The sequence below is a fragment of the Jaculus jaculus genome, chromosome 2, assembly GCF_020740685.1.
Source record: "Jaculus jaculus isolate mJacJac1 chromosome 2, mJacJac1.mat.Y.cur, whole genome shotgun sequence".
In the NCBI taxonomy this organism is placed as follows: domain Eukaryota; kingdom Metazoa; phylum Chordata; class Mammalia; order Rodentia; family Dipodidae; genus Jaculus; species Jaculus jaculus.
Window position 1 is genome coordinate 97976823 of NC_059103.1, and position 25407 is coordinate 98002229.

The 25407-nt window shown below is 38.0% G+C and overlaps 1 protein-coding gene and 1 non-coding gene across 2 annotated transcripts in view; both read right to left on the reverse strand.

Annotated features, from left to right (window-relative positions):
* Window positions 1-1976: 1976 nt before the first annotated feature.
* Arhgef38 (Rho guanine nucleotide exchange factor 38) overlaps window positions 1977-25407 on the reverse strand; it is a 138001-nt gene continuing 114570 nt past the window's right edge. The window contains exons 8-14 of the mRNA XM_045144431.1: window positions 25253-25357; window positions 23783-23902; window positions 19124-19435; window positions 14596-14739; window positions 13043-13241; window positions 12649-12908; window positions 1977-2402 (exon numbers count right to left, since the gene is read on the reverse strand). Of these exons, the coding sequence (XP_045000366.1) occupies window positions 2217-2402; window positions 12649-12908; window positions 13043-13241; window positions 14596-14739; window positions 19124-19435; window positions 23783-23902; window positions 25253-25357 (1326 nt within the window). The 3' untranslated portion in view covers window positions 1977-2216. The remainder of the gene's footprint in view (window positions 2403-12648; window positions 12909-13042; window positions 13242-14595; window positions 14740-19123; window positions 19436-23782; window positions 23903-25252; window positions 25358-25407) is intronic.
* LOC123459147 lies at window positions 8695-8822 on the reverse strand. Its single transcript, XR_006636055.1, has one exon. It is a non-coding gene; the product is annotated as a small nucleolar RNA SNORA33 (small nucleolar RNA).

Genomic DNA, 25407 nt, shown 5'->3' on the forward strand with positions numbered 1-25407 from the left:
ATTAAAAACTGCATATATAAAAAATAGTCATTTAGGTTGGGCATGGTGGCACATTCCTTTAATCCCAGCACTCAGGAGGCAGAGGTAGGAGGATCATTGTGAAGTCAAGGCCAGCCTGAGACTACATAATGCATTCCATGTCAGCCTGGGCTAGGGCAAGACCCTACCTCAAAAAAAAAAGTCATTTGGTATTTCAGTTTAAAAAGAAATAATTTATATAAAATGGTGTAAACTTTGCAAAGCCATTTTAGAATAACGATTTTAATAGTGAAACCATAAATGCAAGTGTTTATTTCATGTATCTTATTAATTCTCTAGTTAATCATGTTGGGGTGGGTAGTGGAGTCAGCTGCCCTTGGAAGAGTAGCTACCTTACTTTGATTTTAAGAGGGAACAACTACAGTCAAACACAATGAAAAGTCATACTGTTACATGGTCCTAAACATTCTATATTGCTTAGTGATGTTCACCAAGGTGTTAATTAGATAACTAGTCCTTTTGTTTTTCGCTAGAATGTGAATTCAGGCACTGGGTTGGTTTTAACACTGCTAAACCCCCCAAGAGTTCAGGGTAAACAGCAGGTAGACCACATGCCACATACTTCACAGAACATTCCTCTTCTTTGAGCTCTGTTATACTTGACTTTTTCAGTTTTCCTCTTCTGTTTCTATCTACTTTTCCTAGCTTATCTCATCCCTTTCAACAAACTGTCTTAAAATAATCCTGAAATTTTGAAGGACAGTTTTCTGAGGATTACCCAAATTCTAGTTCAGTGTCCTAGAACATTGTAATATAGCGATGTTATCCTCAATTCCTTAAGTAAAAATTGGCAACTAAAAATATTTATGTCTTGGCTCAGAATGTGGATCACACATTCCCATTCATCATCCAAAAATATTTCCTCATTAAAGTATCATATGTAACTATGTCAGATGATTTTAAAATAATTATACTTTGAAAGTGGTTCAGCCAAGTAATAAATATAGAAATAATAAACCTAGATACTCCTTTATTTCCAGACTAACGTGGAAGTCCTTATAAGCCCTTAATTTTGAAAATTTTCTAAATATTTAATTCTGTGTATGAGTGAATGCCAATAACCCCATTGAGAAGGGTCCTCACTGGAATGGGGGTGGGGGAGAAGGGATATAAGACCATTCTAAAAAAATAAAATTTACAAAGTATGGGTAGGAGAGAAGAATGATCTCCACAGTGTTGGTTATTTGCATAAATAAGTGTTTTTCAAATAAGAAATGTGTTCACTCCAGGAGGAATTCATTGTAACTGTGAGGAACAGGGACCCTGGAAACAACTGCCTACCTTTGAGTCCCACCTCTACCACTTGCTGGCAACTTTACTATTGCTTAATTACTTCCCCTCTTTGGAATATGATTTCCTCTTACTGATGGATTAAATAAATGGATTAATTACATATAAATCATTTAAAACAATATCATGTAGTACACATTCACTAAATATCGCATATCTGTGATTTATTATTCCTGGTTTTTCCTTTCAGTTTAAAACTTAAAAAAAAAAATGGCTCCACTGGGCCTAGTGGCCCACACCTTTAATCCCAGCACTTGAGGGCAGAGGTAGGAGGATTGCCATGAGTTCAAGGCCAGCCTGAGACAACATAGTGAGTTCCAGGTCAGCCTGGGCTAGAGTGAGACCCTACCTCGGAAAAAAAAAAAAAAAAAAGAAAAAGAAAAAAAAGTGGCTCTGTATGACAGACATGTGGTTGGTTGTGATTTACTATTTGTATGTATATTTACTTTACATTCTGGTTTATGCATATGTGTAAACAGCAAAATATATACATGTATGTAAACATGTATGCTCATGTAGGAAATATGAAAATGAACATTATTGAGGCAAAATACTGTAAAAAACTAAATAAAAAAACATATTCTTCAATCCACTCTGTCATGATAAAATCACATTTATCGTTTCCAAATATTTTTGCCTGTAAATAGTCCAACCTTAGGGCTTTTTGCTTCACTGTTTCCATTGGCTTAGTATTTCTTTCAAAAGTTGTTTTTTATAATACATTCATTAAATCATCCTATGAAGAAGTACAGTTTCCTTAAAACCTGATACATCATCAATCCAGAGTGTGAGGATTTCTTGCTTTCTGGAGCAGAGTTTCAGAATGCCGGGTTTATGAGGTAGTCAGTCAGCAGTCTGCCAGGAAATGAAGGTCAAGGAATCTTTTCTTAAGCATACGTCATCTTCCCAAGGTAGTTAGCCGGCACATAGCCTCTCTGCCCTTGTGCTTCAGCTAGCCACCATTCTTTATTTCCGCTGAGATCACAAAATCTAAGTATATGGACTCTCTGGTACTCCTGAAGGCTGAGCTCGTGTTCGCTCCGTGCTTGGAAAGCATGGACAGCATAGAAAATCTAGACAGAGAACACATGGTGTTAGAAGTAGAACCTAAAACTGAAGAGAAATTGAACAAAGGTCTCCAAGCTTTTAGATGGAATGCTGAAATGTTCTTCATTTTACAGAGTCATGTTGCCCAGCTTTTTCTGTTAAAATATGACCTAGATAAAAATGGAGTAAAATAGGCATTCTTATTCCATTGGAAGTAGTTAAAGGCAGTTCGGCAGTTTCTATTACAAAAACTTTTCAATATTAGTGTCTTTGAAGTGATATCTCTAATAATCTCTTCTGTAGAAATAGAAACAATGACAGATATTGTTGTGTGACAACTTGTATGTACGGAGAAGAAATGGGAGGCATGTGGGAAATATACTAAAGAACTAGCAAGAGGAAAATAAATCCTAAACCCTCATATTAAGAAAATTTATAGTCATTAAAATTGCGTTTTCTGAGGCTAATGACATGTTTATGACTGAATAATTAAAATATGAAATTAGGTAAATAATATATGCCTAAAATTGGAAAATCACTGCTTTAAATGGTGAGATGATAATTTTTCGTTACCTCTTGCTTCCTTTGACTTTCCAAATCTTTAAAAATGACATTGCATTGAATGGATAATTTTAAAAATTATCTAAATGGCCTAGAAGAAACTAATAAGACATATTTCAACAAAAAATTCTGACCTCAAAAAAAAAAATACCTGATATGTATGCATTAGAAGCCCCAAATGTTTAGCCCACCTTCCATTAAAATCATAAGACTTGATATGTTCAGTTATAGTACATGAGTAGGTGGATGGGAAACACAGCTCATGTATTCATTTGTCTCAGCAAACTTTACAAAGTACTGACTATCAGATTTGTTTTTTGTTTAATCAGGAATCATAAAAGTCATCTAAGAAAACACAAAACAAAAAACCTTGGAAACACCACCAAAAACAGAAAACAAACATAGATGATGCCTTAGCTTTTTGGAAGAAGTAACATTTCACAAATGATAAGATGGAATAGAGAGTGAATATATCATAAAAGTATAGACATGAATACTTGAAAATATGTAGAAAAGAGCATCCAGATGCACTTAAAATTGAGGCCAAATAAAGGGGAACTATAAGAAATATGGTGATTTTACTGGGCAGAAAAGGAGACTTGACAGTGTGGCAAAGGACTATGTTATAAAGTAAGTATTATTTAAATCTTGAACTGTTACTTAACTTTTAGTAAAATTCTGAGACTGTAACTTGCTTAATTAGGAGCTAGCATGATGTGCTACTGCGAGAGGAAACATTGCTTTCTAAAAAAGGTTTTTAACCCCCCAAATATATATATTGAAATCCCAATCCCAAAGTATGGTGATAAGGTGGAATTTGGGGGATGCAATTAGGTCACTGGATAAAGCCTTCATAAATGGGATTGATGGATTGATTTTCTTTCTTTCTCTCTCTCTCTCTTTCTTTCTTTCCTTCTTTCTTTCTTCCTTCCTTCCTTCCTTCCTTCCTTCCTTTCTGTCTTTCTTTCTTTCTTTCTGTCTTTCTTTCTTTTCTTTTCTTTTCTTTTCTTTTTTTTTCAAGGCAGGGTCTCAGGCTGTTCCAGGCTGACCTGGAATTAACTATGTAGTCTCAGGGTGGCCTCAAACTCTCAGCAATCCTCCTACCTCTGCCTTTCAAGTGCTTGGATTAAAGGTGTGCGCCACCACACCCGGGTGATTTTCTTATAAAAATAGCCTGAAACCTCTCATCTCTTCTACTAAGGAAACAACCAGAGTATACCATTCATGCACTAGAAAGTTGGACCTCACCAGATACAAAAATGCTATTGCCTTGATCTCCGACTTCAAGCCTCTGTAACTGAGATAAGATAATTTTCTAGTGTTTATATGCCACCCAGTATATGGCATTCTGTCACTAGGATACTAAAAGGACTAAGGTATACATTTAAACCTTTTCCTACTGACTACAGCATGGTCCACAGTAGTAACATTCGTTGATTTGACTTGACATAGGTTGAAAGGTTTGTGTGACAGTGAACTCCCTCTAAGAGCACTGCTGGTCGTAGCAGCCAGCCTAGGTGAAGTCTTCCAGGGGATACGGTACAAGGACACTCAACAGAACAGTGCGATCCGGGGCCATTCTTGTGTCCTGCTCCACCCACTGACTGCCTATGTTGATGGTACTTTCAGCAGCACCTGATAAGGAATTCCCAGCAGCCATCGCAAGATTTTTCTCTGACAACAGACTGCCACCTTCAAGGTACTCAGGAGAGCCACAGAAGCAGAGGATAAAGACCAACTGGAGAGAACTCTGAAACGAATGAGGCCAACAATTTCCCAACCCTCAGTGGTCACTGTATAAGCATCCATTGCTTCTTCAGGTCTGCCAAAGAAATCTCAGTGCTCGCTGGGTGAGAGAGATGCAGCCATCTCCTGACAATGCCGGCTGTCTCCTGACTAAAGCCCAGCATCAGCCACCCCATTGCAGTGTCCACATCAGCAGATCCCTATAGGTGAAAAAAATGCCTGAGCAAAAGCAACTTATAGGAGTAAGGGATTCATTTCAGCTCACAGTTTCAAGAGGAAGCTGTATCATGGCAAGGAAAGCATAGCCCAAGCAAGCAAGATAAGAGGTGATGTAAGTTGTTCAAGTGAGCTAGCTGAGCTAGCCCTGAATACCCAGTGGGTTGGATTAATAAACCACAAGGTGTGCCCTGAGCGATACACCACCAGCAAGGCTGTATCTCCTAAAAACCCCACCAGCTATGGATTAAGTATGAGACATCACAAGCACGTGAGGCTATGGGGGACATGCCGTTCACACCACCACAGCAGGCATGCAGTAGTGGTCACAGTACCTAAATAAATCTGTGGCTGGAAACCCTGAACAGGTCTCTTCCAAGCAGAAGGCAGTTATTGTCCCCCTTCATTGCAAGTGTGCCTAGAACTTCGAGCCAACACACTCGAACAACTCATAGACAGAACTTCTGCATTCCTTTAGACCACACAATGTCCACCTATAAGAGCTCTCACCCCATACCCACAAGAAGCACAGATGATTTCATCTGGCCAAGAGGGAAAGGCAGCTCAGCTAGGAAACACTGATAGGAAGAAGTTTATTATTTCAGAATTCTTCCTTACCTAAACAACAGATTTAACCAACCAGCTCTGTTACCATCCTCAACAACCTTGTCAATGGAGACTTAGAAAAGAAACATTCCTAGCCATCGTGTTAATTCATGTTGCTAGGACCCATATCTCCTAACTGCAAATCCTGTGCTTGGTTTATTTCTTATAATGTTTTAGGAATCAAACTCCTCTTCTAGCAAGGATATACAGAGTATACTCTTGTGGAAAGGGACTAGAGTCTAATATGTTGCTTCTATTGCTTTGCAGTCTGCAAGGTGAAATCATTGAATAGAGCTACAAGAGCAGAATAAAATTTGGTTTGCAAAAGCATCTAGGAGTCCATTAATATGTGAGAGCCAGCATTAGCAGCTGCTCGTCATCTCGGAAAAAAATATATAATATGTATGCCTTACCTACTTATATATGCTTTACCAATTTATATAATTAATATGTAGGCTTTACCAAAGCAGCTATACCTTTTCAGCAGATGGATTAACTACTGGTGCCCCATTTCTTAAGTATTTGCAGTCATCTTTCACTTTGGCACAAACTTTCTCAAAGGGAATATAAAATCTCTTACTTAGCTCTATTTGGCATTAAATTATCACATGTGTTTTAAACATTAACTACAAATTCTTATGAAATCATAAATGTAAAGTGCAAACTTATTACATATACTTTCAATACGTTAGATGATCACAGTCTAGAATTTATTTAGGGTGATCATTTTTTAGTTTTTATATTACCTATTAGTGGAGGTATAGATTATGCATTCAAAGTCTGCTTTTAAGGAAAGTAGAATCTTTAGTCTTTTATGTCTCTTTTTATTAGTTTTAATTTCTTTGTTATTAGACTAACTAAAAATTAGAAGTTTTCAGCCCATTATGAAATTTAGAGCTGAAAGATTTCTCATTATTTTTAGTCTTTTAATTGCCTGGGGGTATATTTCTCTGACTGTAAATAGTTATATGTTTTTATCCAGTAACAATCAAAATGCTAAGTATGAGCAATAATCATGCAATCTTCCTTTTTCCTTGGTATGTAGTAAAATACATTTTCTTGTTTGCTCCTGTGTACTCTGTAAAACTGGATCATTTTACATACAATCTTTTAGCAAAACCACTCAGCTTTCCACAGCATTTGCCTTTTTTAAAAAACTATAGTGCATTATTGACCTATGCCTGATTTATTGCTCACTATTTAGTATTCATCACATTTTTTTCTGGTACAATTACCAGCTCAGCATTCCCATATCCTATATATTTTGTACATTAAATCTTTCCTTCTGGAATGAGCCACACTGAATCTCAAAATCTCCTTTTTCTTATCTCAATTTTCCAATTAAGTAAAAAAAATGCTTTATTTTTCCTTTCTAAAACCAAAAAGCCACACAACTGGCATTATTGTATTATATCTTATGTAGCTCAGAAGCCAAAATATTCTCATTGCATGAAGAACATTCATACTTCTCTCTTACCCTCTAGGAGCAAGCTTTCATTTTCCTCATTTAATAATTGTTTCTTTTTATTACGCAAGTCATTTTTATGAATAAATGGCTTTCAGTAAAGGTGAGAAACTACAAATAAACAAAAGTCCACCAAATTGCTATTTCTTCCTTCTTTCCATTCTTTCTTTCCAAAATGGTAATGAAAATGGAATTACGGATATTTTCAGCAACCTGTTTTCCACTTCAGAATATTTTAAAATATTTTCATATCAATTTTTTATCTAATGCTGCAGTTTAGTGGAATTCTGAGACTTACTGTGATGCAGTCTATGAAACTGTTAGACAATGACTAATCAAACATGCATCATAATGACCATAGTAGTTGAAAAATAGAAACATAAAGGAGCAGATCATGAGCTTAAAAAATTGGTAGCAAAACAACTAAATTTGCAAGTCAAAACAGGTTCTCTCTCAAACTGAGTTTCATCCATTCTTAAACCTGGTCCTCTTTGAAGTGCCAAGGCAACATTCTGCCAAATTTCTCAGTTAGGTGAACCCTAAGCTTCCCACCACCCATTGTATATGTCTTGTCTTTTGACAGTAGCTGAGGTTTCTTAGCATGGTAGGATCTTACATTGTAGTTAAACTAGCATATGTTAAAAGTAGGGAGATTTTACAGAGATGCCAAATAAGGTTCCTAGAAAATTATGTTTGAGTTTAAGGGGATATTATCCTTGATGGATTGGACCTAATCAGAAGAGAAATTTAGGAATGTTGAAGGCCTTTTCTAAGGGAGAAATCTGGTGCTAAACAGCCTACTTATGTGGAAAACAGCATCACATCCATATGGAAAGTGTCTGTATAGCCAGCCTCTGGCTAGGGTCTGAGAGCAGCACTTAGTTGCTGAAAGTGGCCAGAAAAAAGCCAGTCTAATCTGACAGGATAAGAAACTGAATTCCATCAACACCCATGAGCTTGGAAGAGAATCCCAAGTTTCAGAAAGAAACAGAGTCCAGCAACTCCTTAGACTGCAGCTTTGCGAGAGCCAGAACAAGGCACACGCTTAGCCACACAGGGGTTCTTGAACACAGGCACTGAGACAGTTTGCATTGTTTTAAGCCACTAAATGTGTTGTAATTTGCTAAGTATCACACAAAGCACTAACAAAGGCCATGTCAACATCTGATGGACGAATAAAGAGAATACATTAGAAATGGAAGGCATATTTGTTTAACCATTTCTGTAATATTTTTAATGCAGCAAAAACAGTAAGTGAAAAACTTAGAGTCCTTTGGTATAAATCAGGACTATCCATTATCTCGCCCCCATTACTCAACAAAGGGTCTCCTAAAACACCAAAAGGCAGTCCATGTTTTCTGTGTGGGACTTTGATTGGACTGACTGGCTCTATGAACCACCAAAATAGAGTGATTATTTCCCAGTTATACTTGTTCCACTATTTCCCTATTTCACTGGCAAAAGCATGCACTGAAGATAGCAAATTTTCACCATATCAGTAAGACTTCTGATCCACTAGGCAAGACCATCCTAGAAAATGCTGGCTATTCATCTAACAATCGCCTTTGTTTCAGAGGGAGAATGGATAAACCAGTCAAACCTCTACAGCTGTAATTTCTACACTTTTTAAATATCATTTATTAACTTCTTCAAGCTTCGTTAAGCTTAGAACAAGTTACAATAAAATCTTAATTAAATCTTATGAAAACACTTCAGCATTATGACACTGCAGCCATTTTCAGGGACCTTAATGACCTCAGTTGTCCTTAAGGCTCATAACATGGCATCACTATTGCCAGCTTTTTCTAAATTTCTGAGGAAGAACATTCAGAGAAGCAGAATTGGCTGACTTATTTCTACACTTTTTAGATACCATTTCCCTTTGAAAAATTGATGAAAGGCATGGACTCTTGTAACTAGAACTGTGTATGTGTATTCTCTAGTTCTTGGAATCTAGGTTAAAACTCATCTGTACTGTAAAAATTGCAAAGCCATCATATCCTAAATCAGTCTGAAACTGCCTATATCTCAGTGACTCTCACAGCTTCAGTGAGGCCCCCAATATCAAGTAAAGGCCAAGATCCGCCCCCATCCCTGTCAAGGTTCACTCGAACCATTGATAAGAAGGATTCCAGGAGGCTACTTCCTCCGGCAATGTGCTCCTTAGTTCTGAAGGACAGAAAGGAAGTGCTGCCACCATGGGAAAGGACAGGGCAAGATGTGGTGGCCTTAAGCAACACCCAGTTAAGCAACATAGGTTGCAGTCAATGTTCCCAATTAAAAAATACTGGTTAAGCAGCCATATGGAAAATGGCCTATTGAGTATGTCGAATATGAGATTTCACCAAGATGATAAATTTTACTCTCATGTTCCAGTCACCTTATTCAGATCTCTATGATATATTATTCCCCTAGACATTCATCCATAAATATAAACATTAGCTATTTTCTTTCCATGCTTTCTAGGAGGTGAGGGAATGAAAATATTACCCCTGTGGCAAAAGTTATGAAAATATAATCCTTTCTCCCTATTTCAAAGGGATGAGGAGAAGTTGCATTTTAAGAGCAGAGAATGAAAAAAAAATTAAAATTGAAAAAAAAAAGAATGAATATAGGGCTAAGGAGATAGCTTAGTGGTTAAGGGACTTGCCTGTAAAGCCAAAGGATCTAGGTTCAATTCCTCAGGACCCATGTAAGCCATATGCACAAGGTGGTTCATAAATTTGGAGTTAGTTTGCAGTGGCTGGAGACCCTGGTGTGCCTGTTTCTGTCTCTCCTTGCCTATTTCTCACTTTCTCAAGTAAATAAAAATATTTTTCAAAGAATGAATATAAAAAAAAGAGCAGAGAATGAAAACTGCTGGCCTAATAACTCTCTGCATCCAAAGTCACGGCATTAAAGGAAGTACTCCTTCATGCCCTCTTCCTTTTCTCTCTCGCGTGGTGGTTTCCAACAGTTACTGCTTCTCCTGTGGTAAACTCAGTGTGACAAACTTTGCCCTTCCATAGGGGAGGCCTTCAGTTTGAGTAGATTGCTTTATTTTGAAAGAAAGTATCAGGGAAACCATGTGACCACTGATCCCAAATGCAGTTCCTAATCTACTTGCATTGCATTAATTCTTATATTTGTGGTGGAGAGATAGTTTAGCAGTTATGAGCACTTGCTGCTTACTAGTCCAGTGGCCTCTCCAGCCAGATGGCCAAGCTTGATTCTTCACATCACACATGAAAATCTTGTGAAGCCACACATCTGTAATCCCCATCTGCTGGGGCTGGATGTGCATGGGTGAAGAACAGAATCACTGAGGCTCACTGATAGCGCCTCTGGGTTGTAGGAGAATCTTCCTTCTCAATGATATGCACAGATGACCAATAAAAGAAAGACACCCAAGACACTATCCATTACCCTCTGCAAGCACGTGCACATGCATCTGCATACACAACTGCATACTCCACAGAACACATATCATTCCACATGCACAGTCCACACAAATACACACTCAAAAAAAAAACCAATGCTTTTATTTATGTACCTGATACCAGTTTCTGTTTTGAACTGGTTCTACACTCAGAAAAAATTATAAGTAGATATTTTTAGAGAGATGCCATCAATGTATTTTCTATATTAAAAATATTTTAGCCAGGTGTGGTGGCACACACCTTTAATCCCAGCACTGGGAGGCAGAGGTAGGAGGATAACTGTGAGTTCGAGACCATCCTGAGACTCCATAGTGAATTCCAGGTCAGCCTGGGCTAGAGTGAGACCCTACCTCAAACTCAAAATTATATTAATTGCCACTGTTTAAAGAAAATATTATGTACCTAGAATAGAATATTATTAGGTAATAAAAAGTAAACATACACACACAAAATGGGGGTGAATCTCCAAAATATTGTGCTAAAAGACAAAAAGGCAGCTATAAAACAGATAGTATTATACAATTCCATCCATAAAAAGTATACAAAAAAGGTAAATCTTTGGAGATAGACAATCAATTAGTGATTTACTGAGGCTGGAGGTGGGAAAAGCAGTGACTGAAAATGAGTCCAAAAGATCTTTCATCATGAAAGGAACATTCTGCAATTGGGTTAGGATGAAGGTTATAGGATTTTGTAAAGATAATATCATTTGATTTTACATTTATAAAGGGCAAATTCTGTGTCATGTATGGCATTACATTGGTGCAATGAGGAAAGTAAAGCTATTTTTTGAAAGGCAGTATGGCATAAAACAGCTTTATACAACCTTTGACCCTTCAATATGTCTAATAATTTTCAACTATTCTCATAAAGGCATATAAAAATAGGCATTGTTATGAATTTTTGTTTAAATGAGTTAAAACAAAACATTCTAAATGTCAATAACTGGGTTAATAGCTACATTCATGATTTATCCTATAAAATATAGTACTATGAAGCTGGGTGTGGTGGCTCATGCCTGCAATCTTAGCACGTAGGAGACTCAGGTAGGAAGAATGCTATGAGCTCAAGGCCAGCCTGAGCTACACAGCAGGTTCCAGGACAGGCCACATCATGAGAATCTATCTCAAAAATAGTTGTTTTTTTTTTTTTTTGTTAAAGATACCATAGAGTTTTTATTAAAATAATAAGTTTGATATGTAGAGACAGTATCTAAGTGAAGAAAATATGTAAGACACATAGTGTACTTTTCATTTGTATAAATATATGCATTAGTATATGCATAGATAATATCTGAAAAGGTATACATAAAATATTATCTGTGGATAGTAGACTGCAGAGGAAAGGAAATAAATATCAACTTTTATGTGTATTTTCTACTATCTTCATTAAAAAAATCAAATGTATTATTTTAACATTTAATAAAATTTACTATAGAAAAAAGTAATTTAAATAAGAAAATGATTTGGTCACCACTTGGGTATTGATAGTCAAATATATTGAAATGTTATGAGAAAGCAGTATAATTAGCTTGCTGTTTGTGAAAGAACTATACCAGTAGCTCTTGCATTGGTTCAGTGAGGAAAAATTAGTTTATAAAAGCATTAGTGTGTAGGAAATGGCATGAACAAGAGATGAAAAAGCAGCAGTTATTTGATGGAATTGGGGCCAAGTTCCTATGTGCCACTGATGACAACTTGTTAATAGGAAACTGTTTTGCTGCACTGGTGGTGCGTTAAAAAACATTGACCACCCTGAGTATATTGCAGCAGAGTAGTGACAGCTACTGTTTTTTTCTTTTTCTTTCTTTCTTTTTTTTTCTTTCAGTTTTTCGAGGTAGGGTCTCACTCTAGCTCACACTGACCTGGAATTCGCTATGTAGTCCCAGGGTGGCCTTGAACTCATGGCGATCCTCTTACCTCTGCCTCCCAAGTGCTGGGATTAAAGGTGTGGGCCATCATGGCTGGCTGACAGCTACTATTTTTGAGTCTCTCCTCTGTGCCAAATGTAATGCATTTATCTCTAAACAACCCATTGTCTCTGTAATTTAGGGATTATACTGTGTTCCTTTCACTCGAGGAGACAAGCTCAAACAATCAAATTATTTGCAAAGCAGCCCACAGATAGTACATACTCATAGACCTCAGTATTTTCGATGTCAATGCTGGCACTTTCCCACCAAGAATTACAGCACACGTGCAGCTGGAGACTCATGATTTGAATGACCACGCATCTTCCCATCAAGGTTTAAATTCTTACCTGTTCATCAAACTCCTGAAAGCTATCCACATCAGTGCCATTTGTTTCACACTTCCCACACGTTCCACTAAGAGATGAGCTGCTGTCACTTATGCTGCCTTCTGGAGTGCCGGTCACACTGTCACTGGCTGGCCGCGAAGACACAAAAAGGCTGATGTTGTCAAAATCGTCCTCACAGAACCTGTTCCCGGCATCCACTTTCTGCACTTTGGCCGGGTTGTAGGGTCTGAGGAAGGAGGAATACACATATCCTTTTGCACCTGGGTAGGGAATAATAAGAAAGAACCGGGCTGTGTGTTTTCTGTTCCCAAATGTGTGTTCAGGGAAGCGGGCAGAGACCTGGGGGGAAAATCTCAACCTGAAGATGGAGGTAGTTCTAAGCAAAACAACTTACGTCCTGCATCAACAAGCCACCTGCTTGTACTCCCTAGTGGGTCTTTCTGCTCCATCACGGCCACCAGTTCTCCCTCCAGAAGATTGATGTCATGCTCCTGTGTGGCGTTGCACTTGCGCTTAGCTTGGTAGAGCTCCTCTGAACTGTACGTGGACAGGAGTTTGGAGCGGTGAAGGTCAGTTTGACGTGGCACTTCTGCCTGGGGAAAGTAAGAGTTTTGGTTGATATGCCTATACAGGAAAACTCTCATTGAGGTGGTAAATATTTTCTCTGGAGAATTATTTCAATGTTGAAATCATACCCTGAGGTGGATTTATTTCAGGGTGAGGCTTGGATCAGGGAACTGCTCTCCATTGGGTTTTCAGTGAACATTTTTTCCAGTAAACACATGAGGGCAGTGTTGTAGAAAAGAAAGAAAATGCAGGTAAGAATGAAGCAGAGGTTCTAATCCCTCTTGATTGTTAAATGTTATTTTAACTCTTGTCTACTTTGTAGATAATCCTTGCATATTAAATACTTTATACATAATTTTCTGGAAAATATCAGCAAATGAGGTAGAAGTCAAAAATAATAGACCTTTCCAAACTGTGGCATTAAGTGACTTTGAAAAAAAAATCCTCAATATCTCTGGAACCAGGAATACCTTATCTTGAAAATGAAAGGATTATTATTTATCTTACTAATATCCTAGACAACAAATGTTTAATGCCTTCCTTGTGTCAAGCACAACTTTTGAAAAATGTTTTATTTATTTATTTGCAAGTGCAGAGGGAGACAGAGGGAGAGGGGGAGAGAGAGAGAGAGAGAGAGAAAGAGAGAGAGAGAGAGAGAGAGAGAGAGAGAGAGAGGAGTGCCAAGGCCTCCAACCACTGCAAATGATCTCCAGATGCATGTGGCACTTGGGCATCTGGCCTTACCTGAGTTCTAGGGAGCCAAACCTAGGTCATTAGGCTTTGCAGGCAAGGGCCTTAACTGCTGAGCCACCTCTCTAGCCCTCTCAAGCACAATTTTTGTCATGTTATGCCATTGACAGCAATAAATAAATGGATAAAACAAAAACAAAGATCACTATCTTATGGAGCTGATGGAATGGAGTGTGGAAACAGTTTTTGATATGTGTTTATAATGTGTGTGTTCATTTGTATGGATGCAGGCGCACTTGTGGAGATCAGAGGAGAACGTTGGGCCTCCACCTGGTTTTGAGGCAAGGTGTTTTCTTCTCACTGTTGCCCACTGCTGCAAGCACTAGGCTGGCTGGGCCCTGCACTCCTGCGAAGTTCTCCTGCCTCCTCTGTCAGCGGAGGTGCACGTAAATCACTGCTGCTGGCCACATCATCCAGCTTTTGCACAGGCTCTGAGGATCTGAACTCAAATACTCACATTTGCACAGCAAGTGCTTTCTCCACTGAGCCATCTCCCCAGCTTTTTTTTTCTTTCTAAATACCCACTATCGGTTACCAGAATGAAGGGAATGACATGGATAATAATCTATTACCATTTGGATGAGGCAAGGCAATGGTGTTTATTAAATTCATGGGTGCTGCTAAACTCACCACAATCTGTGTAGGCTTCTTCTTCTCAAAGCTAAGTTTTCTCTCAATAAAGGTAGCACTGTTGTCCTTCACAAAACTCAGATTTTGAATTTCTTCTAGTACATGATTTTGAATCTCAGATATGCTGAAGACCAACAGCGGCCCCTGCAGTAGAATAAGGCATCTTCAGACAAGTGAATGCATTCAGATTGAATTTGTTGGAGTGATGATAGTCCTTTGAGAAGGTGCAAGACAGCTCCACAGTGAAAAATCTGAGCAACTTCAGAGCATCTATGTAAAGACAGAAAAAACTGTGGTTTCCAGAAGCCCTACAAATGGTAGGAATCTTTTTTCTGTTTAAGTGTCACGTCTTGGTAGAACCTAAGAAAAGCATAGTATGGCATGCCATTGTGATGGCATCAGTGAGTAGAAACAGCCACGTAAATGATGGCTGATGCCATCTGACATTCATGGTTAGGTTATAAACCATCATGCAGCTCCAGCTGGTTTCTCTTGAGACACTTGCACTGGAAGACCTTACTGTGAGAAAAGTTTAGATGCACTGTAGCCACCATATAGAGACCATATTGGAAAAATGTAAGAGGATAAGAGAGAGAGAGAGAGAGAGAGAGAGAGAGAGAGAGAGAGAGAGAGAGAGAGAGAGATCAGTTTCACTGGAGCCTCAGCTGTTTCAATCCACATCCACTGAAATCTTCCTTGGTCATCCCATTCCCATCCTCTGAAATGGATCTGAGGAAGTTTCTGAGATGACTACAGGTCTAGGTGCTACCTGACAGTAATCTCCTGAGAAACCCAGATGATAAACAACCCAATCCCACTGAACCCCATAACAGACAAGAATGCTCAGTAACTCTGTCATCATCTTGTAATCTAGCTGCATCTTCAGATGCTTTACCCATTTCAGTGAGGTTGGACGATGTTTCTTCTCCACCTGGGCAAGAGATGAAGATTCCTTCTCTGCAAATGGTAAAACAGAGACCCTCCACTGAGGGACCCGAAGTACAAATAAGGGTGGAGGATTCATATTTGAAACAAGATAATTAAAGGAATAGATGTGTGCTGACTCTGAAACCTCCATCAACAATGGTCCACATAGAGAATTTCTAGCCTAGAGACAAGTTTTGAAGAGCTGCTTCTGGTTATTCAGATGGAGCCGATAGAAAAGAACTAAAGATTCTATCACCAGGGCTTCCCAGGTGAAATAAGAGTACTCTAGGCAATAGTGAAGCTGATATTTTTCAACTATCTGTGTGCTCGGTGTTTCCACTCCTTTTCAACTGGTGAGCAAGAACATTAGACATCTTAGAGAAGCCTCTGACCTGAAATAAATCAGTTCAAGAAAAGTAAAGTTGAGCTGGGCATGGTAGCACACTCCTGGCACTTAGGAGGCAGAGGTAAAAGGACTGCTGTGAGTTGAAGGCCACCTGAGACTATGTAGTGAATTCCAGATCAGCCTCGGCTACATCTAGATTTTAATTTTAATAAACAAAAAGTTCTTAAATATTAAAATGGCAAGAGAAGAAATAAAATAATAAGTGGGTTCGAAAATCAATGTAGAAAAATGTCATAGAAAGAACAAAGTCATTTAAAAACAGAAAATAAGTGGAAAAAAGATGGTAAAGTAGGGGAAACAATCCAAGACATGCAGGAAAAAAAGAGTAAGGAAAGAAAAGTCTTCAAAAAAAAAAAAAAACTTTTAGAATGAAAGGCATAAAATTTCAGGTTAAAAGGATCATATCAAATATCCAACACAACAGTGTACCTCATCATTAAATTTCAGACCAGTGGATACCAGAAGAAAATCCAGAGCTTCCAGGGATACAATGAGATATCCATACAAAAAAATCATAAATTAATATGGAATTTACAGTTTTCAACAGAAAAGCTAGAAAACAGACCAGACTAGTGAGTGTTTTACTATTCAGAGAACAACTTATACATGCAGACAAACTTTCACTCAGTGAAATGATAGTATAAAAACAAGGAATCCAGTTATTTATCTTCTAATCACTCTTTTTCAAAAAGTACTGGAAAACTTGTTCCTACCTAGTGAAAGGCATAAAACATTGAAAAAAAGACATGGGATAAGGAAATTGGACTCCACATAGAAATAAAGGGGTTTTGCAGAATGATGGTGAAATGTGATCCCAGGGTCTCTGCTGCTTATCAGATAAAAAAGCAAACATTTGGATACTAGCAGGTCAATTCTGCAAGAAGGAAGTGTCTTGATAAACTACCTCACATATCTAAAATTCTGCTGTTCTTTCAATTTTAGGCATGAAACATTTCTGTATGAAAAATTAAAGTTTTGCTCTTCTCTTCATGCTCTGCAACATATATTCACATAGACTTTCTATCCTCTTCCATTACAGCTATGTCATAAATTTGACTGTGTATTTAGACTCACTGTTTAAACTATTTGACTTGTTTATCAATCATGATACCAGTAGGAAAAACACAACAAATTTAAGTTGGGTATTTGAAGGAAAAAATTAATAGACTATTTTCCAAAATGTGAATATGGCATAGGAAAACCTTTAGGATCAGTATTTTGCCTCTAGGCACCTCCCTTTTACTACCCTCAGGACAAAGCCAAATTTATGGCATGACCGTAATGGAGGGAGGTAGAAAGAATGAATATATATATATATATATATATATATATATATATATATATATATATATATTGCAGTGGTATGAAGGAAAAAAGAACTTTCATTTTTTGTAATGGAATGTTTCATGACTAAAATTGAAAAATAATGAAATGGAACATAAGCACTATTTTATATATGAAGTTAAATACCAAAATAATCACCTAAAATATCTGAAAAGTAGTCATTCCTGAGGAGAAGAAATAGAGTACCAGGAGGGAGGGACAGGAACTTTCTTGGTCAAACTTGAATCTTTAAATTGTGTGCATGTATAACTCTAATAAAAATGAAAATTCAATACAGAACTTTGGATTCTTCTAAATGCTATGGAGTTACCATGAGATCTAGAAATCCCACTTCTTGGTATATGTCCAAAGTTATTAAAAGCAGAATCTTGAAGAGATATTCACGCACACCCTTTATCATTGAAACATTATTCACAATAGCCAATAGACCATTAAGAGATGAATGAATAAATAAGGTGTGGTCTGTTTATTTTTATTTATTTATTTGAGAGACACAGACAGAGAGGGAAAGAGGAAGGGAGGGAGGGAGGGAAGGAGAGAGAGAGAGAGAGAGAGAGAGAGAGAGAGAGAGAGAGAGAGAGAGAGAGAGAGAATGGTCGTGCCAGGGCCTCCAGCTGCTGCAAATGAACTCCAGACATGTGCGCCCCCTTGTGTATCTGGCTAACGTGAGTCCTGGGGAATCAAGCCTCGAACCGGGGTCCTTGGGCTTCACAGGCAAGTGCTTAACCACTATGCCATCCCTCCAGCCACCATAGACTATTTATTATTCAGACTTAATATGGAGGGAAGTATTGTCATATGCTTCAACATAGATGAAACTGTGAGTGTAAGAAAAGTCTTTCTACAACAGAGAGATAAACACTATGATTCCATTGACATGGTGTACTTAAAGTAGATAAATCTACAGAAGTGTTAAAAGGAATAATGGTTGAAAGGACTGGGGCACATTTAGTTAACTGGTATAGTTTCAGTTTTATAGGATGATAAAGTTCTCGGCAACCTGTTACACAGCAATGTGAGTATATTTATCACTTCAACTGTACCCTTCAAAGTGAGTAAGATGATAAACTTTATGATATTTTTTACCACATAAATCATATACTATTCTTACTTTATTCATATGGGAAAATGGAAATGCACAGAGATCAATTAGTTTTCCCAAGGTAAAGCAGGAACAAGTGAGTCTTGAAACAAGATCTAGTCCAGAGTCTGTTCTCATATTGCTATTTATTTCTGCCTTTCAGAAACACCTACATCATTATACAAGATGTCATCAAGGAAAATGGTGGAAGAACATGCAGGATTTCTGTATTGTTTCTTAAAGCCACCATGAATTTACAGCCACTATGTGACTTATAATTATCTCAAAACAAAAATGTTCAGATACATAGTATATATAAATTACAGAATGGAATCATTTCATTAGATATAACCTTTAGAATGCTTGTTTTAATATATAGAATATTAGTTTTAGCATATGGTTAGATTAATAATAGCTGCCTTTAGATAGGTTTGAGTTCTTAATATTTCAGTTTTAAAGAGATAACTATGTTATCCATAAAAAATGGGGATTTTATATTTAGTAATTTCTTAACACTGAAGACTCATGCTCTTGTTCTGTGAACTTCTCAGTGAAAGAATTTGAGAAAATTGAGACAAAAGCTGAAGATACCTTTTCAAATTGTAGGACTCTAAATGGTGATGAAGATGCAGAAGACCATCTGACTGGCTTTATACTTAAATGGCAGCACACACACGGGCCGCGCACCTGTGCCCACAGGGCTTCTTTGTGTGGTATGGTTGCTAGTATCCCTGGACCAGAGTGGCTGGGGGGGGGGGTGCTGTGCTCACCGGCTTGATTGTGGAGTATGCTCGCTGTGCCATGAGCATCAGGTCTCCGAGAAGGGTGATGAAACTGCGTAGACAGTTTGACAGGATCTTGCGAGCAGCCTGGTTGAATACCTGGAGCTCTTCCACTAGCTGGGCATTGAGGGCCTCATACTCCCTTTTGGCCAAGTCTGACTCATCTTCCACTGACCGCTGCAGGTAGCTGTTGTAGTCCAGTAGCTTGTCATAGCGTTTTTGGATGAGCTTCTGGGGCCCTGGGAATAAGGACAGCAAGGCTGACAGAGGGGCCAGAACGAGTCTCTGCAAGTGAGCTACCTGCAAAAGAACAAAACAAAACAAAACAAGGTTCCAGTGCCAGAAGAGGGACAACCCATGACCCAAACTGTTCTCAGTGGTCCCACTTCAGGAGCTCAAGGAAGAAGAGAACATTCAACCATACGAGGGCAGATTTTGCTCCAGGTCTGTCAAAACCTTGTGTTCAAAAACTTAGAAGGCAGCAACATTGAACCTGAAGAGACAGCATGCTCTCGAAAATTATGACTCTACTTTCCTTCTACAGACATTGAGTTTGTCCTTCATATCATTTCCTTTGACACTTTTCTTTTCTGCTCATACATAGCCACACAGCCAAGCTGAGCTCTCAACCTTATGGAAGTGGGGGTGAGTTCTAGCCTCTGACTACCAAACTAAATGACCAAACATACTATCACACCTTCCACTTTCTGACAGCAAAATGAATGTAAGTCATCCTAGGAGAGTGTATGTATTGTTTCCCTTGCATCTATCTCAGATCTCTTAGACTACTCTGCGGCTATGTTTGTGTGTAATCATATTGCCTAGACAGATAGTAACCCTGTGATATAGGTATTTTATACCTGCAAGAGTTAAACTTTACATTTAAATATTTGGAAGGATGAGGCTGGTCCTGTATCTTAAATTGTTACATTTTTAGGTCTTAAAATATTTTATTTTATTTATTTGAGAGAGAAAGAGAGATAAAGAGGGAGAGAGAGAGAGTAGAAGAGAGAGAGAATGGGGACACCAGAGCCTCTAGCCACTGCAAACAGACTCTAGATGCATGTGCCACCTTGTGCATCTGGCTTATACATGTTTAGGGGAATTGAAATTGTGTTCTTAGGTTTCTCATGTAAGTGCCTTAACCACTAAGCAATCTATCCAACCCACATATTTTTATCTTAATCATTGGAGATAGATTATATGTTAGTACCCTTGTGAGAACTCAAGTACTTGGATTTAATTTTAGCTCTCTGTCCTGACCCTCTATTCTGAGATGCGTTAATACTCCATACTTGATGATTGCCCTACTTCATTCTTTATCATATATGCTATGGGAAATTGGAAATGTGTTTATCTTCTATATCTTCAAATATATTCCAGGGAGTCTGAACAAGGCCCTGAATTAATTAATATCATTAATCCCTTATAACTTTATTTGACCTCATGGGAAATTTAAGAAATAGAAACAATCTCTTATTGGCACCAGCAATAGCCAACACATATTGGATTTGATGAGTAATTTATGACATAACCAATATATAACTGAATAATGTTTAATGAGCCCCTTGACTAAGTAAAGAATCTATTTAATGTATTACTGACTTGACTGGGGTCTACAGGTAATGTAATTAAATCGCAGTATAGTTGCAATATATACCCAGTGACTCATAAATATGAATGGATTCACCAGTTTGCAGAAACTGTAGTTGGAACAAACAAAGCAGATTTTAAAATGTTTAAAAACATTTGTTCTCTATAAAATTTATAAATAAATATCACTCATGGCCATATATAAGAATCACTGCCTTTAGATAGATTTTTGAGTTCTTAATGTCTGTTAAAAAGATTTCAGGCCAGGCATGGTAGCACATGCTTTTAATCATAGCACTCGGGAGGCAGAGGTAGGAATATTGCCATGAATTTGAGGCCACCCTGAGACTGTAGTGAATTCCAGTTCAGCCTGAGCTGGAGTGAGACCCTACCTCAAAAAAACAAGACAAAAAAAAAAAAAAAAAAAAAAACGATTTCAGTATGTTATCCATAAAAATGTGGCTTTTTAAAAGATTTATTTATTTATTTTGATAGAGAAAGAGAGAGAGAGAGAGAATGGACACATGGACACTCCAGGGCCCCTGCCACTGCAGACTTCAGATGCATAAGCCACTTTGTGCATGTGGCTTTACATGGGTACTGGAAAATGGAACCCAGGCCATCACACTTTGCAAACAAGCACCTTAAACTACTGAGCCATCTCTCCAGCCCCAAAATGTTACCTTTATATTGAGCTTTCTGATAACTATTTTAATTTAGTAGAATTAATAATACTATCTTATGTAAGGCAAACAGAATGGTTTCATCTGTCAAATTTTGGAGTATACTTACATACCACTGCTCATTTGGTTTTCAATCAATATTTATTGACCTAGTAAATTTGAATTAACCTACAAAGCAGGCTCTTCAGGGCTCCTCTAACATGATCTCTCTATAATTAAACCCAGAAAATACATACAGAGCTAACCATATTTTTCTATGAAATCTATGATATAAGTAAAAACTTTATCAATCTATCAACCAATCAGTGATCTATTCATCTGTCCATCTATAAGTAACCTATTTATCATCTTACTTTGGAGTCACGATGATTAACTTGATTAACTCGAGTGTCAACTTGACAAGATTTGGAATCATCTAGGACAGAAGACTGTCTATGAAGGTGTTTCCAGAGAAGTTTAACTAAGGATGTAAGACCAACCCTGAATACAGTTGTTAACAATCTGTGGGCTGGATTTCTGGACTACATAAAAAGGAGAAAATGAGCTAAGCACTAACATTCATTGCTCTCTCTCTATTTCCTGATTTATGAACACAATGTGACCAGCCACTCTACACTCTTACTGCCACGCCTTCCTCACCACAAGGGACTGTACCCTCAAACTGTAAGTCCAAACCCCTTGAGCTGTTTTTGTTAAGCATGTCACAGCAATGAGAAAAGTAACTAAGTAACTAATAAGGTACAATACTTTTTGTTTCACAATGTCAGAAGAGCAAGATGCTCCTGAATGGTTTTCTAATAGGGTGAGGGCTATGTCACTTGTTAGGGTTTGGAAATACTTGGCATAATCCAGTGGTTGTCAAAATGATTTGAAGCAGGGAGGTTATTAAGATTTTGAGACTCACGGGCCAAGAATGCCAAAATCATTCACCACAAGGCTACTTGTTGAAGACTATCTGGCCCCAAATGTCAATACTCTGAACACAAAACACATGCTATCACATCCTCTGTATGATACATTAGATACTACTATACAGTAATGACACCTACAAAATTAAAAGTAGCTTCACTAAGAAAAGCTTAACAACAAAAATTTTAGTGACTCATCAATCCTGTTATTATGATTCCCAAATCCACATTTTACAGAACTCTTAGAAAACAAATAGTCTATTATGGGTGGGAAGAAACAAGATTTGCTCCTAAGTACAATCTTTTCTCAGTGGGAAGGCTTTGCCACCCAGTGTGCACAATGTGAGAATCACATCCACGGAGAACCTAGGCTCTCTGGGGAAGGACTTAAGGAATTCCCCAGGACTCTGAAGAGTGTCACAGCTTTCCAAGTAATAAATTTCTGATGTGTCACATAAGACTTAAATTAATATTGATTCTAGAAACTATCAGGCACTGACTACCTCACAAAATGCTGTGTGGGATTGTCTTAAATTTAATTATAGTAAAGCCCTCACTAATGCACTTCAAAGTGCTTAATTGCTTTTTTAAAAATCCCTTCTTAAATTTTTTTTTTTTTCCAGGTAGGGACTTACTCTAACTCAAGCTGACCTGGAGCTCACTCGGTAGTTCTAGACTGGCCTCAAACTCACAGCCAACCTCTTACCTCTGTCCTCCAAGTGCTGGGAGTAAAGATATGTGCAACCACACCCCAAGACAATTAATTTTTATTATTCTATTTATATGAAATTCTAAAATAGACAAAACTTTAAACATGAAAAGCAGACATTGGGTACCCAAAACTGAATAAAGGCATGGTACCTTTAATCTCAGAACTCAGGAGGCAGAGGTAGGAGGATCTCTGTGAGTTTGAGGCCAGCCTGGGACTACAGAATGAGTTCCCGGTCAGCCTGGGCTAGAGCAAAACCCTACCTAAAAAAAAAACTCTTGTAATTTTAACATTTGTATACATTTTAGTACACATTTATTCTAAGGCCAGAAAAAAAATAAAAATAGCTTTTAAAAAATTTAGTTATTTGAGAGTGACAGACAAAGAAATAGAGAGAGAGAGAGAGAGAGAGAGAGAATGGGTGCACCAGGACCTCCAGCCACTGGAAACAAACTCCAGATGCATGCACCCCCTTGTGCATCTGGCTTATGGGGTCCTGGAGAATGGAGCCTCCAACCGGGGTCCTTAGGCTTCACAGTCCAGCTCTTAACTGCTAAGCCATCTCTCCAGCACCCCCCCTTTTAAATTTATTTATTTGAGAGTAAACCAGAGAGAAAATGACAGAGAAACAGACAGACAGAGAGAGAGAGAGAGAGAGAGAGAGAGAGAGAGAGAGAGAGAGAGAGAGAGAACATTCTTTTTTTAAATCCTCACTTGCTCAATGTATATTTATCTGTGAATATAAGTAACTTACAAAGTCTTGACAGGGATTCTGGGCATTGCCTGAGGTTTCTACATGGCTCTTCTCCTCTTCATTCCTGTACAAAATCTCCTGGAGCCCTGTTACACTCTGCAGAGCGAAGGGCATGGCATCCTGAAACACAAGCACAGAGTTACACAAAGGGGAAGTGCTGAGGTCAGAACAATTAAAATGTGTCACAAATGTGAATGCTGTCATGACAATGCTCCATTTTCCTGGAGTGATGACAAGAAAAGAGCTATAAGCATCTGTGAATGTCCATGCAGTTCATCCCTTTCCTTCCTCTCACTTATGCCCTTTCTGACAAGACTCTGGTCTTCTTTGACAAGGAAGGAATATCTGCACTGGCCACATTTCAACATTCAATTCTCACAAATTCCTTACTTTAAGTCACTCCTCTTTGGTTTAATAATCAGTTTTCCTTGGTCAGCTTAAAACTGTCTTTAACAGAAAAGTTCACGTTTTTCTGGGATCAGTCGGTATAAATACCAGACTTCCCAGTAAATGCTCCCAAGAAGCATTTACTCCAATAACAGTGCAATGAAGAGCTGGGTTCCCATTCCTCCCAGCCATACACTGTATTTTGGGTTTCTTTTCATTGAACGTAGCACTTTAGCAAGAGTCAAACCAGATTGTAAAATGGGGCTCTGCATCAGACAATAAATTAGAACAGAGGTGCTTGTCCCTATAGACTATGTCTCCAAATCAGTATGCTTGTCACATGGATCCTCTGGGGGTGTGCTATTCTAACGCTCCAGCATGTACTTCCAAAACCAGACACGCATGGGGATGACTTCTGGAAAATGAAAAGTGGCTCCTTCTTAATTGATTTACATGTAACTCTACTCTCTGTGTCTCAAGTCATAGCCATTGCCAAGATGTTATGAAGAACACTGTGTCCTCTATAAGATCCATTTGAAGAATCCTCTGGCTGGCCTGTCTGGTGGGATGATGCACTGCTTTCCAACTACTTTATTGAAATTGCTGCTTCTCAAGAGGGTCAGCACAACCTCTTATGGTATTAGAACTTGTGGCAGTGTTTTTGTCATCTACTGTTGTTGAGTGACAGCATTTGCCTATTGTAACCAACTCATACTATTTTGTAGTTCAACTTATTTTCTCTTGTATTGAATTTTATTTTAGGTATCAGAAAGAGCTATATTAGTAAAAGTCAGACAAATAATTTCTACCTTGCATACAATTCTGTGTTCATCATTATTACAAAGAAGACAGGATGGTGGTCCACACAACATCCCCTTAGGATTGGGGCAGGCTAAACAGGTGGGGTTATGGTTTAAGAACCATACCCATGTCTTCATATTAGTTTCCCTTCCCAGGAGCTGCAGCCTCCCCAATGTGATGCAGTATCTCCATGTAAATGAATGAGCAGAAACATGTCCTCATAATAACCATGAAAATCAATGTGCTCTCATAGAAATGCTGACACATTTGTTTCTTTCTTACCTGTATATGTTGAAGAGAGAATGAAATATTCTTCACACAGTGCCTCACAGTCTTTTCTAAAGACCTGAATAGTTTTTCTTCCTTGTTAAAGGTATTATCTTTTACCTAAAATATATGTGAAATCATTCAATTTTGCATTTCAAATTAATCTGCTA